The sequence below is a fragment of the Equus caballus genome, chromosome 23, assembly GCF_041296265.1.
Source record: "Equus caballus isolate H_3958 breed thoroughbred chromosome 23, TB-T2T, whole genome shotgun sequence".
Taxonomy (NCBI): Eukaryota; Metazoa; Chordata; class Mammalia; order Perissodactyla; family Equidae; genus Equus; species Equus caballus.
The window spans coordinates 63072077-63089117 of NC_091706.1; the positions used below are offsets into that span (position 1 = coordinate 63072077).

Genomic DNA, 17041 nt, shown 5'->3' on the forward strand with positions numbered 1-17041 from the left:
CGCCCTTCGGCCCCGGCGGCCTCCGAGGAGAACGAGAGGGCGAGCGAGCGCGGCGCCCCGGGCCGGCCCAGCCCCCTCCCCTCACCATCGCCGGCCCTCCGCCGCCGTCCTCCGCCTCCACCTCCTCTCCCCCCCCCCAGGTTGAGGCCCCCTCCGGGGGGGGGAGGCCCGGGACCGGGAGCGGATTCCCCCAACTCCCTCAGCCCCTCCCCCGCCGGGCCCGAGCGTGAGGAGGGGGGCCCGGCCCGGCCCGCGTCGAGGGTGAGGAGGACCCGGGCCGGCCCACGGGCCGTCTGGGCCTGGTCCGGCCCGCCGGGCGTGTGAAGACAGGGGCCCGGGGCGGCCCGGCCGAAGGAGCGGAGGGGAGGGGCCTGGTCCGGCCCGGCCGGTGCGCGAGGACTGGGGCCCGGCCCGCCGCCGCCGCCGCCGCCGCCGCCGCCGCCGCCGCGATGGCCCAGCAGCAGATGACCAGCTCGCAGAAGGCCCTGATGCTCGAGCTGAAGTCCCTGCAGGAGGAGCCGGTGGAGGGCTTCCGGATCACCCTGGTGGACGAGTCCGACCTCTACAACTGGGAGGTGGCCATCTTCGGACCCCCCAACACCCTCTACGAAGGCGGCTACTTCAAGGTACCCCCCCCAACCCCGGCCCAGGCCTCCCCGCCGAGGCCCCGCTCCGCGCCGCGCTCGGCAGTTTTCGGGGCCGAGAGGGAGCGCGGGTGAGGGGGGTTCCTCGCCTCGGCAGCCCCCTCCCCCGCCCGTGGAGGCAGGAAGGCCCTGGCTCACCCGGGGCCTTTTCTTTGTCATGGGGGCGGGGGCGGGAGGCCAGCCGGCCCCGGGAAAGAGGAAAGCCTCTCCGGGGAGGGCAGCGCTCCCGGAGGAGGAGGGCCGTCTTTGTTTTGTTTCCCCAGCTGAGGGGGTGCGGGCGGAGAGGTGGTCTGTGTGTCCGTTCCCTCCCGCCCCCCCATCAGGACCATCCCTGCGCCGGCTGGAACTGCCCCAGAGGGCAGAGTGACCTGCCCTTACTGGATTGGGTCTTTATTTTTTGGGGGGTGGGGGTGGGGGAGGGGTACTGGCCTGTCATTCCAGAGGCCGCCTAGTGACCTGACATTTTGAGCGTTTGATGGGCTTCTGGCGTGGTGGTGGTTCCAACTTGGCATTCCAGTGGGTGGTGAGGAGGACGAGGAACCTAGGGGTGGTAAGCTGGGGGGTGGGGGGGGGCCCTGCGTCTTCTTGCCCTGATCCACTGGGGGGAACTTAATTTACCCCCCTTTCTGTCCTTGTTCTCTGTTTACTTCAGTGCTGTTTCAGAATGCCCTTTGTCCTCACCCTGCCACCAACTTGACTGCCTCCCCCCCCCCCCCCCCACGTGTAGAAATAGCTACAGAGGGTGGAACATGGTATATAGGGAGATTGGTAGTTTCCCACTTTAGGGAGAAAAAATTGAAACCTTTTGCTCAGGTGTTTGACTCGAGCAAATGGGATGGTCCCAGAGGGGAAAGTATCATCGGAGGTGAGAGGGTTTCACTGAGTAGGACGGCTCCTTAGCAACCATAGACATTGTTTCTATTGTTTTCCATAATTTTACAACAGTGGTTATTACCATTCCTGAAACCAGTGACTGTTTTTTTTTTAAATTTATTCCAAGGTGGATAGCTTGGAGACACTGAGAATTTTGTTTTTGTTTTTATTTTACCATTTTTGAAGGGACGAATCACAGGTTGAAGATTGAATATTTTAAATGATGGAGGCAGAGACAGAGGAAATGAGTGCTTAAGAATCCATTTAATTTAATCTTTTTTTTTTTATTTCCAGAATTAAGTGAAGTAGAGCAGTGAGTCAGTCTTAGTTTGTTTTGAAGGGAGGGGCTAACTTGGCAAAAGTTTTAAATGAATATCTTAGTCATGTACTTATGATGTGTATTTTTAGGACTACCCAATTACTTCTGTTTTTCTACCCTTCTAAAGGTAGAAGCCTCAGTTTCAGGCTTGAAATTGGGTCAACTTTGTGGAAAATGTGAAGAATTGATAGGGGAATGTTTAATATTCACGCCTGTGATAGTCACTGAATACCTAGTAAAAGCATGTTAGAATATTGTGTAAGAAGGGTACTCTTCCCATGTGTACTTATCTTTTGTAGTCACCATACTTTTCAGATGCAGATATTTAAAGTCTCTAAGTAAACATACAAGTTATTAGTGACAGATTGAAGAAAGTATTGCCGTGTCCATGTTTAGGAACATTCTCTTGTATAAATTTTCATTTATAGATACTGGGACAATTAGTTGCACAAAATGGAATTTTGTGATAACTTTTCTAGCAAAACATTCTTTAGCATAATATACTGGGTAACTTTGGTGAAATAAAGTTTAATTTCCAAAAAGTATCATGTCTGAGACAATTGATAGGGTAAATGGATACTAGTTAGAATAATCTTACTCCAGTGTAGTTTGTTAAAAACAAAATAAAAACTGTAAATGAAAGGAAATAATGGCTTGCAAATTGTAATATTTTTGCTGAAATAACTGGAAAGGAGTGTGGAGAACCCTCAGTTTGGAATAGGCAGTATGGAAGGAAGATTCTCTGTAGCATATGTGATTTAAATTAGAAGCTTTTTAATTTCATTGCTATTTAAAAGGAATAGTTTAATCTCCAGTTTCGTTGTATGTGTTAGATTTCTTAAACTTTGAGTGTTTTTACCTTTGTCACATGTAAAAAATGTATGAAAATTCTTAGACAGGTTTTATGTTTTAGTCTTGTAAGAGAATTTTGTTCAATTTCATTTTCTTCTACTTTTTTCCTTATTGTATGGCCTTTTATCCCAAAGGTCCTTTGCTGGAAGAAGGCAAATTTATAGTCATGAGCAGTTAGCACTGGTGGTAGGTTTAAAACCATTGTTTTTTATTTTACTGCTTTTGTTTTAAAACAAGGCTTTTAGTGTGTTCCTCTACAGCTGCAGTTAAAAGTTGGCACAGACCTTTCTCTGCCACTGTTCTCTCTTATCAAATGATAGTCCTCGAACGTTTAGTATAGTTTGTTTTCGAATTAAACTCTTTTCTCTGTTTTGCAAATTAGTTTCTGAAGGCAGTGGGACTGCCATTCTTTAAATTTTTCTTATTTAACTCCTTTAACTTTTACATATTAATAGACTTCTAACTGATCTTTTTCACCATGAAATAGTTGGTTCCAGTCTCTTGACTATGGCATCTGTTGTGGTAGAGACTTGTAAGACCTGTATTTCACAAAATTTTTTTGATTCATCCTACTTTTGTTTTTTAAATATCAAATCCATGTGATTCTTAGCTTTGAGGGGGGAAGGTTTGGATGTATGTTGGGCAAAGGTAGTTTCTTGAGTCTTTTTTTCTGCATATTATAAAATCATTTTTGGCTTTGTTATCGTTTTGTCCAGTTTCTTGATCTTATTGATTTACCAACTGAATTTCTTTGCTACTTTGAATTTTTCCTCTGGGGGCGGGGGGCATCAATGATTACAAAATACAAAGTAAGAGATGGCTTAGAACACCGAGAACACCTCTGAACTTAATTTTGCTACTGTGGAGCAAGTTGGAATTTTATTATGTTACTGGAAGAATAAATTGTTGATCAAGTCAGCTGTTAATGATGACTTTTTACAAGTTCACCCCCATTCCTTTAAAAAGAACTATCTTTTCAAATAACTCCTGATAATGATCATAACTTAGTGTGACTGGTTTGGTATAGAACCTTCTCGGAACTCCTTCATTATTTATCTAAAAGCATGATAGCAGTGAGTCTAGAGATCAGAAAGAAAGCCTGTCTCTTTCATGATGTGCATAGCATAGAAGTTTAAACGCTATAGAAAGCTTGAAGTACTGCACTTCGCTTTTTGTAGTTTTGACTTTATTCAGTAATCTGATTGAGAGAATTAAATATAGGTGTGTTTCATTTTTAGAAAACTCCAAACTGATAATTTAGGAAGTATTTGTTATATACTCAAAGTTTTCCTTAATAGCAGCTTCTTTATCAGACTTAACACTTCGATTTATATTAAGGAACTTATTAAATAATAGTTGTTTTTTAAAATAAAAGGTATACATTTTCATTTGTTCTAGAATAAACTAATCTATTTTCTGTGTGTGTGTGGGGCCCCCCGGCCCCCCCACCTCCAACCAAACAGCCCACCAAACTTAACCTTTGTGCCTGGCAGTGTCCTTCAGATTATAGTGTACTCTATTTTTATGACTCTGTAGTTCTTAATGTAAAGTTAAAACCGTTCTTTTAAGAAAGTGAATTTTAGTCTTTTTGGTATATGAATCTTTTTGAGAAATGGATGAATTTTCCCCAGGGGAAAAAATGTGCACACACAGACTAGTTTGTATACATTTTCAAAGGGTTAACTGATGTATTAAGAATCTCTGTTTTAAGGGATTTGGATAGGCAACTTAAAGACAAAATTAAACAACTTTAAGATTGTGTAGGTAATGCTATTTTTTTAAGCAATTGTATGATGAGTCTTTCAGTCAGTTAAAAATTTCTTATTTTTTAATTTTTCCCCGGTCGCTTTGAGAATGCCTCTTAAGGCTTTTAGTTGTAACCTTTTCTGGAAGCTGAACTTGTCTTGAGTGCTGTGAGCTAAGGTAACATTGTAAATGGAAACATAGTTAATGTCCTGTGGCTTTGCGGGCTAAGTGAAATTTTAGCATTTTGGTTTTTTTCATGTCAAATGATAGCACCTCAGTATTTTATAGACTATGCCTTTACCCTGTTAAGTTGATTTCATAATGCATATTTTTCTAGTTTTTAACTTGTCTGAAATTGAGATGTGTCTTAGAATCTGTGAAGTCTTACACTTGCCATCAGCCACGTGGCGCTTGTGACCTGGTTGTGAGAGAACCTTCCATTGAAATCTTGTGATAAAAATTTTTAAAATGCCAGCATCATTGTCTTAAATTTGATAAAATAACAGTTATTTCGGGGCCGGCCCGGGGGGCGCAGCGGTTAAGTTCGCACGTTCCGCTTCTGCACGGCCCGGGATTCGCCGGTTCGGATCCCGGGTGCGGACATGGCACCGCTCGGCAAGCCACGCTGTGGTATGAGGAAGATGAGCCCTGAGCTAACATCTACTGCCAGTCCTCCTCTCTTTTGCTGAGGAAGCCTGGCCCTGAGCTAACATCCGTGCCCATCTTCCTCTGCTTTATATGTGGGACGCCTACCACAGCGTGGCTTGCCGAGCGGTGCCATGTCCGCACCCGGGATCCGAACCGGCGAACCCCGGGCTGTGCAGAAGCGGAACGTGCGAACTTAACCGCTGCACCCCCCGGGCCGGCCCGGCCCCGAATTATTTCTTTTTGAACGAAGGATTTGGGCCCTAATTAATACTTTTTTGCAGCATGTTGATTCCTCTTTTCAGAGATTTGTGTTAGTAAACAGTGTTTATTGAGCACTCATCCCAGGCAAAGCACTGTAGGAAGAGTCAGCGCCTTATAGATACTAAGAGAAAGTACAAGGTATTCGTAACCTTAGAGCTTTTATGAATGATCTTCATAAAAATCTTTGTGCACACTTTAAAATACAGAAATGTGAGACTTAGGTGTTACTGATGCAATTGTAAATGGTAGTTAAAATCAAAAGCTTTTAAAGTTTTAAGGCCAGTTAGAACATTTGTCAACATAACCATGATCTACCAGACAGAACATTCTGTTCCATCTTTACAACTTCATATTAATGGTTGTAGTCTAAGGTTCCAGAAGAACCTGTCTGTTCGAGACAGGTGAAATAAAAGAGGCCATCCTACAAATTGGTCCACCTCTGCTAATCTAGTTATGAGAAAATAACAGTCAGGAAGAGTTATAAATTCAGGGTTTAGGACTACAGAACTCCATCATGCTGAAAGGTCATATTTAAAAGGTTTAATGCTTTATGTCCCTGAACTTCTTTTGAACTGTTTCACATACAACTACATAGATGTCTGAGTAAGATGGAGCCTTTTGAATGTGTTCTGACAACACAGAACTAGTTTATTTCAACTTTATTCATTGAGAAATCGTTACTCATAGTTCATGCTTATGTACATTTAAATAAGTTAATTCTGAAGTAAATGGAATGATAGATACTAAATTGAAGGGGTAATTTTAGTTCAGATTGCCAAGGTTTGATATTATTTAAATATTCTTCAATATGAGAATTGGAAAATTTAGATTTTGGAATATGTATTTAAGATAGAAAGTGAATAGTCCACTTTAAACATCTTTACTTGGGGGGCCGGCCCGGTGGCACAGCAGTTAAGTGTGCACATACTGCTTGGCGGCCTGGAGTTCGCCAGTTTCAGATCCCAGGGGTGGACATGGCACTACTTGGCAAGCCATGCTATGGTAGGCATCTCACATAGAAAGTAGAGGAGGATGGGCACGGATGTTAGCTCAGAGCCAGTCTTCCTCAGCAAAAAGAGGAGGATTGGCAGCAGATGTTAGCTCAGGGCTAATCTTCCTCAAAAAAAAATTAATTAAAAAAAAATCTTGATTTGTTTTAATAACAGATATACAGATGTTTTTGTTATAACACAAATAATACATTGGGTTACTGTTGTGAAAAATCTTGATTTGTTTTAATAACAGATATACAGATGTTTTTGTTATAACACAAATAATACATTGGGTTACTGTTGTGAACCTATTGGCACGGTAAGTAGAGTGAGCACTTAAAATATGCTAAAACTTTTTTTTTTTTTTAATTTTTTTTTTTTTTTTTTTTTTTAAGATTTTATTTTTTCCTTTTTCTCCCCAAAGCCCCCCGGTACATAGTTGTGTATTCTTCGTTGTGGGTTCCTCTAGTTGTGGCATGTGGGACGCTGCCTCAGCGTGGTCTGACGAGCAGTGCCATGTCCGTGCCCAGGATTCGAACCGACGAAACACTGGGCCGCCTGCAGCGGAGCGCGCGAACTTAACCACTCGGCCACGGGGCCAGCCCCAAAATATGCTAAAACTTTGAATGCCGTATCTAATTCCAGATACACGCTACTACCCTTAGTACAGTAATGTAGGTATTACTAGCTAACGTTTATTGAGTGCTTACTATGTGCCGTATACTTTATATAGAATGTCTCATATAATCCTCCTATGAGGTATGGTTACTATTACTTTCGTTTTATATAGAGAGAAACTGAGTCACATAGAGCTCATTTAACTTACCCAGAGGTCCTCAGCTAGAAAGTTGTAAAGCTAGACTGCTTGACCCTAAAGCCTGTGTTATTCTATTACTGAGATCTTTGACCACTTAGGATGATGTTTGAAGGTATGAAAGTGGAATTTTAAGAAAATTAAGTTTATGGAACATTTTATAAGGAACTATTTTAAATTTCACTTAAATGTAAAGGTCACAAGGGTAATTATCTGCCCCTCTAAATTGTGGGGGGAGATCGTTATGATGTCTTCCGATTACATCTCTTAAATCCATTGGAAAAATTGGAATTTTTTTGTGTGTTCTTGGATTACTTGAATTAGAGAATGATAAATCATATTGCAGAAAGTTTTTTTTTTTAAGATTTTTATTTTCCTTTTTCTCCCCAAAGCTCCCTGGTACATAGTTGTATATTTTTAGTTGTGGGTCCTTCTAGCTGTGGCATGTGGGACGCCACCTCAGCATGGCTAGATGAGCAGTGCACCATGTGCGCGCCCATGTTCCAAACCAGTGAAACCCTGGACCGCCGAAGCAGACCGTGCGAACTTAACCACTCGGCCACAGGGCTGGCTCCAGTGCCATAGTTTTAGTCTGTTCTGTATTTGGATTTCCAGATTTCATAATTCTTTAGTTATCTGCTTTGCTATATTTGCTGCATGGGCAGTTTATATTTAATTTGAGGGATAAATACTTGAAATAATTTGTATTGTGTTGCTCACTTATTAGCATACATAGTAATTTGGATTGTAAACAGTGAATGATTACTACCTTGTTGAAAATAACCATGGCTCCATTTATAAGATACTATTAAGAATTGGCAAAGTTACAAAAACTTGGACGATATGTAGTAATCCTTTAGAGAAACAGAATGACTTAAAGCTTAGAAAACTGGTTTTGGAGTTACTTATAAGGCAAAACAAAAGGAGTTTTATTATTCAAAAGAATATTTTTTGTGTAATTTGAAACTTTTATTTTGAAATTATTAGAGGAACAGGTAAAATTTGTGTAATACTTTATAGTCATATGCCATTTTTTACTAAAAAATAGTATTAACTCAGATTATTTACCTTATCTACCAAGTTGAATCTGAATCACTTTTGGATGTTAAACAAAACAAAGTCCATACTAAAGTAGTAAAGATTTGCCACTGATAAGTTCATTAAGAAGTTGTACAATAGGCTCTGAAGGCAGTTCTCAGAAAAGGAATTCTGAATTCTTTTGAGCAGTGGCAGTGTAGCACTGTTGGAGTGGGTGTATAGCCACCCTTCTGACGTGGAAGGGGGCAAAGCTCATTTGAGTTCTGGTAGTTGAGTTTAAAAAAAACAAAACACTTATTACTTAAGAAGGCCTATCTTGGTCTTACCACTTTAACTGCTGTTTCTCCCATTGGCTAAAAAGGGATGAGAATAATGATGTATTTAAGCCATTAAGGATTAAGCCCTGTGGAACAACTTCAGGGCTAATGTTAAAAAAAAAAAAAGTATAATAACTGTGTCCTCAGGGTTTCTACTCTGAGTTCTTTGGAATTTGTTAATCATGTTTCAATATTTGCTCTAAATAAGAATGACAGAAGATTTGCTAGACAAAGAAAAGTCTTACTGAAGATATTGAAATTCTGTAGAATTCAGATTAAGATGTAAGGAATCTTATGTTAATAGGGCTTTAAAATGAGGAGAGCACTTCCTGAGTTTTTAACTAAGTCCTCACCTTTCTTTTATAACCGTGTTTTTCGAAGTTTTTTTTTTTTTTTTAAAAGATTTTATTTTTCCTTGTTCTCCCCAAAGCCCCCCGGTACATAATTGTGGGTCATTCTAATTGTGGCATGTGGGATGCCGCCTCTGCATGGCTCAACAAGCGGTGCCATGTCTGTGCCCAGGATTTGAACTGGTGCAACCCTGGGCCGCTGAGTTGGAGGGTGCGACCTTAACCGCTCGGCCATGGGGCCTCCCCCGAAGTTATTTTTTTATTGGTAAATTGTGGAATAAATTTTGTACAGAGAGGTTCCTTAAATAAAAAAACGATGCTAGTAAATGGTAAAACTGGAAAAATTACTAAGGACATATAAGTATTGTATTGAGGAAATCACTTATTTCTAGCTTAAAAAATTTTTCCTCTGCTGTGACCAAACCTGGTAGTGTGAGTCTAAATAAACTCTTAGATTATGAGCTCTTTAAGAAATGCCGCTGGCTCTTACTTATCTTTGAATTTCCTTAGCATTTGGCATTGAGCTAAAAGAGTAATACTTAATCTTTTGGGAGATTCACATCCTTTGAGCATGACAGCCCCCCTTCCTCCAAATTCTGCATGCAATTTCAAGGCATTACTGATGTTGAATTTTCTCCATAGGCCTTGGTTGTTCAACCCCTAGTCTAGAACATAGTGGTAGACTAGTGGCTGAATATTTGGACTGCTCAGTTCCTCTAGTTGTGCTTTTCCTTTTGGGAAGAAATTGAATTTTATTTGGGTTTTTCCATCAGTGACATGTTATCTATAGTTGCCAGGTTGCCTCAATTAGATCTGATGGTCTTGGTGACTGAAGGTTTAGCTAGACAATAATTAAGATTGAAATCTTGGTTATATAGTAATATAGCAAATTAGGATCTTTGTATAGGGCTCCTCTTGTAATTTAAATATTATAAAACCTATTTAAGAGAGGTTAAGAATTTTGGAGCAGCAATAACGACAGGCATCAGCAAAACCTGCTAGCTATACCAGCCTTGACTTCTGTAGTCCCATGAAGGTGAAGATTACTTAACTTCATTTGGAAAATCTAATGAAGAAAACAACAATTAAACTCAGTTCTGTTTGACCCTTACTTTTTAGAATATCAGTTAACATTAGATCTTTTAAAAACAGACTAGAAGTGCAGTTTAGAAGTGCAGAATGTCTTAAAAAGTGGAGAATTTTTAGTAACTGTAAATGTTATGAGTGTTCTTATGGTTCTTGATACATTAAAAGAATCAGAATAATTAGAAAAGTACTTTTTTTTTTTTTAGGAAGATTAGCCCTGAGCTAACTGCTGCCAATCCTCCTCTTTTTGCTGAGGAAGACTGGCCCTGAGCTAACATCCATGCCCATCTTCCTCTACTTTATATATGGGACGCCTATCACAGCATGGCTTTTGCCAAGCAGTGCCATGTCTGCATCCAGGATCTGAACCGGCGAACCCGGGCCTGCTGAGAAGTGGAGCGTGCGCACTTAACCACTGCGCCACTGGGTGGCCCCACCCCCACCTTTTTTTGGTGGAAGATTAGCCCTGAGCTAACTGCTGCCAATCCTCTTTTTTTTTTTTGCTGAGGAAGACTGGCCCTGAGCTAACATCCATGCCCATCTTCCCCTACTTTATATGTGGGATGCCTACCACAGCATGGCTTGCCAAGCGGTGCCATGGCCACACCCGGGATCTGAACTGGCGAACCCCGGGCTGCTGAAGTAGAATGTGCAAACTTAACTGCTGCACCACTGGGCCGGCCCCAGAAAAGTACATTTTTATAGCTGTATTTGTGTTTTGATAACACACTGCATGTATGCATTTTGTTAAATAATAATTTTGGTCAAGTTTAGCAAATATATGTGTAGTTTTTCTCCTCCTCAATATATATAAAGCCTTCTAAATATAAGATTAAGCACATCTTGCCCATGTATATACCTTGAATGAATTAATTCTTAACAAGATGGAGTAGGGAGGGAACTTGTAAAATAGGTTTAATTTCTATGGTGTGTGAATTGTCCCAAACAAGCTCCCCTGGGTTATTGTTCCAGCTACCAGATATGTCCTGAAGACTTTTAAGTCTGCTTCTCTAATTAGACCTGTTTTGAGTTTTTGCCTGCCTGTTAGACGTTTCCACCAGTATGTCCTATTTACACTAAAGACGTAAACACTACACTGGACTCTACCTCTTCCCATAAGCCTCTGCTGTCTTCACTCTCTTGGATATTGGACAGTGTCTACCCAGTCACACAAGCCTGAAGCTGGAAACCACTTCAGATCATTTCTGCTTCCTCTTGCTACATATCCGATTATTTTTAGTGCTTCATGTCTTTGGTATTTAGCTCCTCCTCTTCATTCCTACTGCCACTGTGTAAGTTCATGCTCAGTTGTACTCACTTGGATAGTGACAGTCGCCTCTTTACTCTGTTTTATGCCCCTCCAGTCTATGATATCACTAGACTAACCCTTTCTAAATCTCTAATTTGACTTGTCCCCACAAAAAAAAAAAAGAAAGAAGCTGTCAGCTCATCTTCCAAAAAATTAAGTAAAAATTCCTTTTTTTGAAGAAGAAGAAGATTAGCCCTTAGCTGAGGAAGACTGGCCCTGAGCTAACGTCCATGCCCATTTTCCTGTGCTTTATATGTGGGACGTCTACCACAGCATGGCTTTTGCCAAACGGTGCTGTGTCCACACTTGGGATCCGAATTGGCAAACCCGGGGCTGCCGAGAAGCGGAACATGAGAACTTAACCGCTGCGCCCCTGGGCTGGCCCCTAAAAATTCCTTTGTGTGACATACAAAGCCCTTCATGATCTTCTTTGACAGTGCCATTGCCTAAGCTGTTATCTGTCTGGAATGCCCGTTTCAATTTTTCTCCTGCCCTCTTTAGCCTGGTGAACTCCAACTTATATTTTAAGACTCAGTTTACTGTGAATAAGCTCATAGGTTCTCTCCCTCTTACCCCCTCTCTCCACAATTAGATTGTTTTAAAGTAAACCCCAGACATCATATCCTTATGCTGGAGTCCCTAAAAGATAAGTTAAAAAACGTAATTGTAGTATTCTTACACTTAATAAACAATAATACCTTAGTATTATCCTCCGTCTAATCAGTGTTCATATTTCCTCAGGTGTCTCATAGATAGACGTTTAAGTTAGTTTGAATCAAGGACAAAATAAGGTTCACAGTTGCATTTGATTGATACGCCTCTTAAGAGTTACTGAATAGATTTCCCTTCCTCTTTTTTTTTTTTTAGAAAAAAACAACAGCTTTATTGAGATATAATTGATATACCATAAAATTCACCCATTTAAATGTACAATTAGTGGTTTTTAGTATAATGACAGAGTGGTACAACCATCACCACAATCAATTTTAGAACATTTTCATCACCCAAAAAAGAAATCCTAAACCCATTAGCAGTCACTCCTCATTTCTCCCCAATCCGTAGGCAACCAGTCTACTTTCTGTGACTGTAGATTTGCCTATTCTGTAAATGTATAGGTTTACATTTCATATAAATGGAATCATACATGGTCTTCTGTTACTGGCTTCTTTCACCTAGCATAGTGTTTTCAAGGTTCGTATATGTTGTGGCATGTGTCAGTACCTCATTCCTTTTTATTGTTAAATAATGTTTCATTGTATGGACGTTTCATTTATCTATTCAAAGTTGATGGACATTTGGGTTGTTTTCCACTAATTGGCTATTATAATGCTGATGTGAACATTTGTATACCAGTTGCACTGTGGACATATATTTTAATTTCTCTTGGGTATTTACCCAGGTATAGAATTACTGGGTCATATGATAACTCTTAAGTGTAACCATTTGAGGAACTGCCAGACTGTTTTCCAAAGTAGCTGCACCATTTTACCAACAGTCTATGAGGGTTCTAATTTCTCTATGTCTTCACCAACACTTGTTCTCTCTTTTTTAAAAAAGAAATTTATTTGTTGGTAATTGAATGTGTTCAACTGCTTAACTACTGTCTTCAGTTTTAATGAATTCACTATTGGACTGGTGATAATATATTTTATTACAAACGAAAGGATATTATTATAGTACTAAAAGTAGTGGAAAGTTACTGTGTTTCTAACACTGGACGTCATCAGACATTTGTTATAAAGTAATCATGGAACGTTCTAGCCCCAGACCTAGTTAGCTACCTATTTTTTCCACATTATTTCTTCTCTGCTTTAATTTATAAACCTTCCCATGCGAGACCTTGTCATATCTCATCTTCAGCTTGGAGCTATTTAAATTTAGGTTAGTTGATTTGGTGGGAAAAAATACTAAGTTCATTATGGAGTTAACCTATCATACAGGAATTTAAATTTCTTAACATTAAAGATGTAATGAGGGACATGATATTAAGGGCGTTCATTTATTATTTTTCTTTAGGAAAACAGTTCAGTATGAAAGTCCTTTCTCTCCCTGGAAAATCATTTAACTATTTGTTGTGTAATTCCCCAGAAATGTGCTGTTTATATACAAACATATATATGCATTGTTAAACTATAAATGTGGTTATATTATAAATATTTTTCTGCATATTGCTTTTTTTTAGACTTATCAGGTTATCTTGGAGAGCATTCAATTATCAATATTTATGGATTATGTCATTATTTGTAACTTGCACAATATTCCAATTGTTAAGGCTGTATTTTAACTATTTAGCTATTCCCTTATTCATGGACAATTGTTTTCAGTTTTTTACTCTTATAAACAAAGCTGAAAGGGACATTTTTACACATCTTTTATACTTTTGTAAATGGATCTGCTGGATTAAAGGGTATGTGTATTTAAATTTTACTAGATAATCAAATTACCCTTCAAAAATATGTTTATATTCTATAACATACATGAGTATTGTCAAACTATAAAATTTGCAATTCTGATAAATCAGCCTTTCTGATGCTTATTTCTTTTAATTTTGAATGAAATTTAGCTTACTTTCATGTCGCTGGCCTTTTGTAATATTTATGCAAATTATGTATACTTGTCCTTTGCCCATTGTTTTAGATTTTTTCGTTTTAAATAAGATAAAGACTGCTTGCATAAAGGGACTTAGTCATTTGTCAGATGTATTACATGTTGCAAATATCTTTTCCGTATGTGTCATTCATTAATGGTGTAATTTAAAATATTAACGTGCGTAGAATTCTGTCCAAAGTTAAACATGAAGGCAAGCATAGAGAAAATCGTGTTGTCACTGTCATGACAAGTAGAATAGAAGAATTTGTAGGGTTTAGAGTAAACTCTCCTAAAACATTATCATGTGGATTATTCATATCCTGTAAACAAACTTGATGCTAATAATGTACAAGCTAATACAGAAGTACCTGTATTTTGCTGTGTGAGTGGTAGTAACTTTTTTTTAATAAAATAAAGTTTTTATCCCATTTTAAGTTGACACATGTTCATTGTAGAAAGTTTTAAAACTTCCTGAAACTGTGAAGACAAAAGTCATGTGTAATAATGCTATCCAGAAATAATACTTTTAGTATATTTTCTTCTGAAATATGCTATATTTCATCAAAAGAAATTGCATACTGTATACCTATTTTTTTAACTTAACGTATTCTGAACATTTTCACCACTATCCATCATTTAACCTTTTCCCTTTTGTTGGACTTGGAGATCTATTTTTGCTTTGTAAATGATACTACGTAGAACACATTTTTATATCTATGTTTGTGTTTTTCAGATAAGTTTTTGGTACTGGATGTATTGGGTTAAAAGTTATGAACATCTAGGGGCCGGCCCAGTGGTATAGTGGTTAAGTTTGCGCACTCTGCTTTGGCGGCCTGGGGTTTGGATTCCGGGTGTGGACCTACGCATTGCTTATCAAGCCATGCTGTGGCAGGTGTCCCACATATAAAGTAGAAGAAGATGGGCACAGATGTTAGCTCAGGGCTAGTCTTACTCAAAAAAACAAAAATTATGAACATCTATATAATATCATATTTAGAGAAATTTTGAACTGGGTGTTTTCATAACATTTTATTTTTCCTTTTTCTCCCCAAAGACCTCTAGTACCTAGTTGTGTATATTTAGCTGTGGGTCCTTCTAGTTGGGGCATGTGGACGCCGCCTCAGCATGGCTTGATGAGCGTTGCCATTCCCACGCCCAGGATTCAAACCGGCGAAACCCTGGGCCGCCAAAGTGGAACACGTGAACTTAACCACTCCACCATGGGGCTGGTCCCTGAACTGGTTTTGACAAGATAAAGTGCAACAGTAAAAATGGTGATTTTCTGGAGGGCAAGGAAACCACTAATGAAGTGGCTACTATGGCCTTGATTTAAAAAAATTATGTATGGAAACTTAAAGGAACTAGAATAGCCAAAACAATTCTGAAAAAGAACTACAAAGGGAGAAGACTCACAATATCCAATTTTAAGATGTATGAAAAACTACGCTAATGAAGACAGTGTGATATATTCGCTAAAGAAATGGAATAGAGAGCCCAGAAATAGACTTACACAAATAGAGTCAACTAGTTTTTTGACACAAATGCAAACATAATTCCATGGAAAAAGGACAGTCTTTTCAATATATGGTGTTGGAAAAACTGGGCCATCAGTATGTTAAAAAGTGAGCCTCAACCTATATAATATATAATATATACAAAAATTAACTCAAAACGGATCATAAACCTAAATGTAAAACACAAAGCAATAAAACCCTTGGAAGAAAGCATTGGAAAAAGTCTTCTTGACCTTTGTTTTGGCAAAGAGCTCTTAGATAACAGCACCAAAAAGCGTGATCCATGAAAGGAAAAATTGATGAAATGAACTTCATCAAAATTTAAAACTTTTTTCTGTGAAGAACACAGTTAAGAGAATGAAAAGATAAGCCATGAACTGAGAGAATGTATTTATAAACGACATATCTGAGAAGGGACTTGTATCCAGAATTTACGAAGAACTTTCCAAACTCAACATGGGCGAAAAAAGAAAACTTGACAACCCAATTTTAAAAATGGATGAAAGATTTGAACAGACGTTTCCCTGAAGATGATATTTGGATGGCATATAAGCACATGCAAAGATGCTCATCATTAGTCATTAGGGAAATGCAAGTTAAAACCACAGTGAGGTACCATTTACATCCCTTTTAGAATGGCTAAAATAAAAAAATTCTGACAGTACTGAGTGTTGATAAGGATGAGAATTAACTAGAACTCTCCTGCTGCTGGTGAGAATGCAGACTCTGGAAAAAGTCTGGCAGTTTGTTACAAAGTTAAATATACAATTACCGTATGTCCCAATGATCCCACTTCTAGAAATTTGTCTTAGAGCAGTATAACCTTGATGTTTGCACAAGAATGTCTGTGAATGTTTCTAGCAACCCTACTGGAAACAACCCAAAGATCCTCCTGTGGGTGAATGGATAAAGAAACTGGTATATCTATTATGGAGTGCTATTTAGCAATAAAAAGGAACCAACTATTGATACACCAATAACATGGGTGTGAATATTAAAGGTATTATGGCAGTCTCATAAGATTATATTCTGAACGATTCCATTTACATGACCTTCTGAAAAAGACAAAGCTATAGGCACCGAGAACAGATCAGAGGTTGCCCAGGGTTTAGGGGTGGAGGGAGGGTTTGACTAAAAGGGGCAGTGTGAGGGAATTCTTTGGGAGTGTTGAAATTGTTTTGTGTTCTGTTTATGGTAGTGGTTACAAGAGTCTATGTACTGCTAAAACTTATAAAAGTGTGTGCCAGGAAAGTGAATACTGCTATATGTAAATTTGAAAAGTAGAAAAATTGCAGATTTAATAATTTTACAATTTTGTCAATTATACCTCAATAAAACTGAAAAAATAAGGTAAAATAAAAAAAGAAAAAAGACAATGTCCTTGTTTAAAGAAATGCAGAATGGCTTTGTTATATTTTCTGAGTGCTTGCATAGCTGCACCTGTTTCTGAAGTTCTATGAGCTAAATAAGTGAATGCAGTTCATTGTCAGGGACTTTTTTTTCCCCCTCCCCAAAGCCCCAGTACATAGTTATATATCCCAGTTGTAAGTCATTCTAGTTCTTTGTGGGACGCTGCCTCAGCACGGCCTGATGAGTGGTGTGTTAAGTCTGCACCCAGGACCTGAACCAGCAAATCCCAGGCTGCTGAAGCAGAGCGCATGAACTTAACCACTTGGCCACAGGGCCAGC

The 17041-nt window shown here is 39.3% G+C and overlaps 1 protein-coding gene across 2 annotated transcripts in view; it reads left to right on the forward strand.

Moving 5' to 3' along the window:
- Positions 1–239: 239 nt before the first annotated feature.
- The window catches only part of UBE2R2 (ubiquitin conjugating enzyme E2 R2), a 113511-nt gene continuing 96709 nt past the window's right edge, over positions 240–17041 (forward strand). Inside the window, exon 1 of one of the 2 annotated variants that reach the window (XM_023627482.2) lies at positions 240–626. In XM_023627482.2, coding sequence (XP_023483250.1) covers positions 450–626 — 177 coding nt within the window. In that variant the 5' untranslated portion in view covers positions 240–449. Of the gene's footprint in view, positions 627–648; positions 1195–17041 lie in introns of those variants that run through there. The other variant, XM_070248772.1, reaches the window with a different exon arrangement.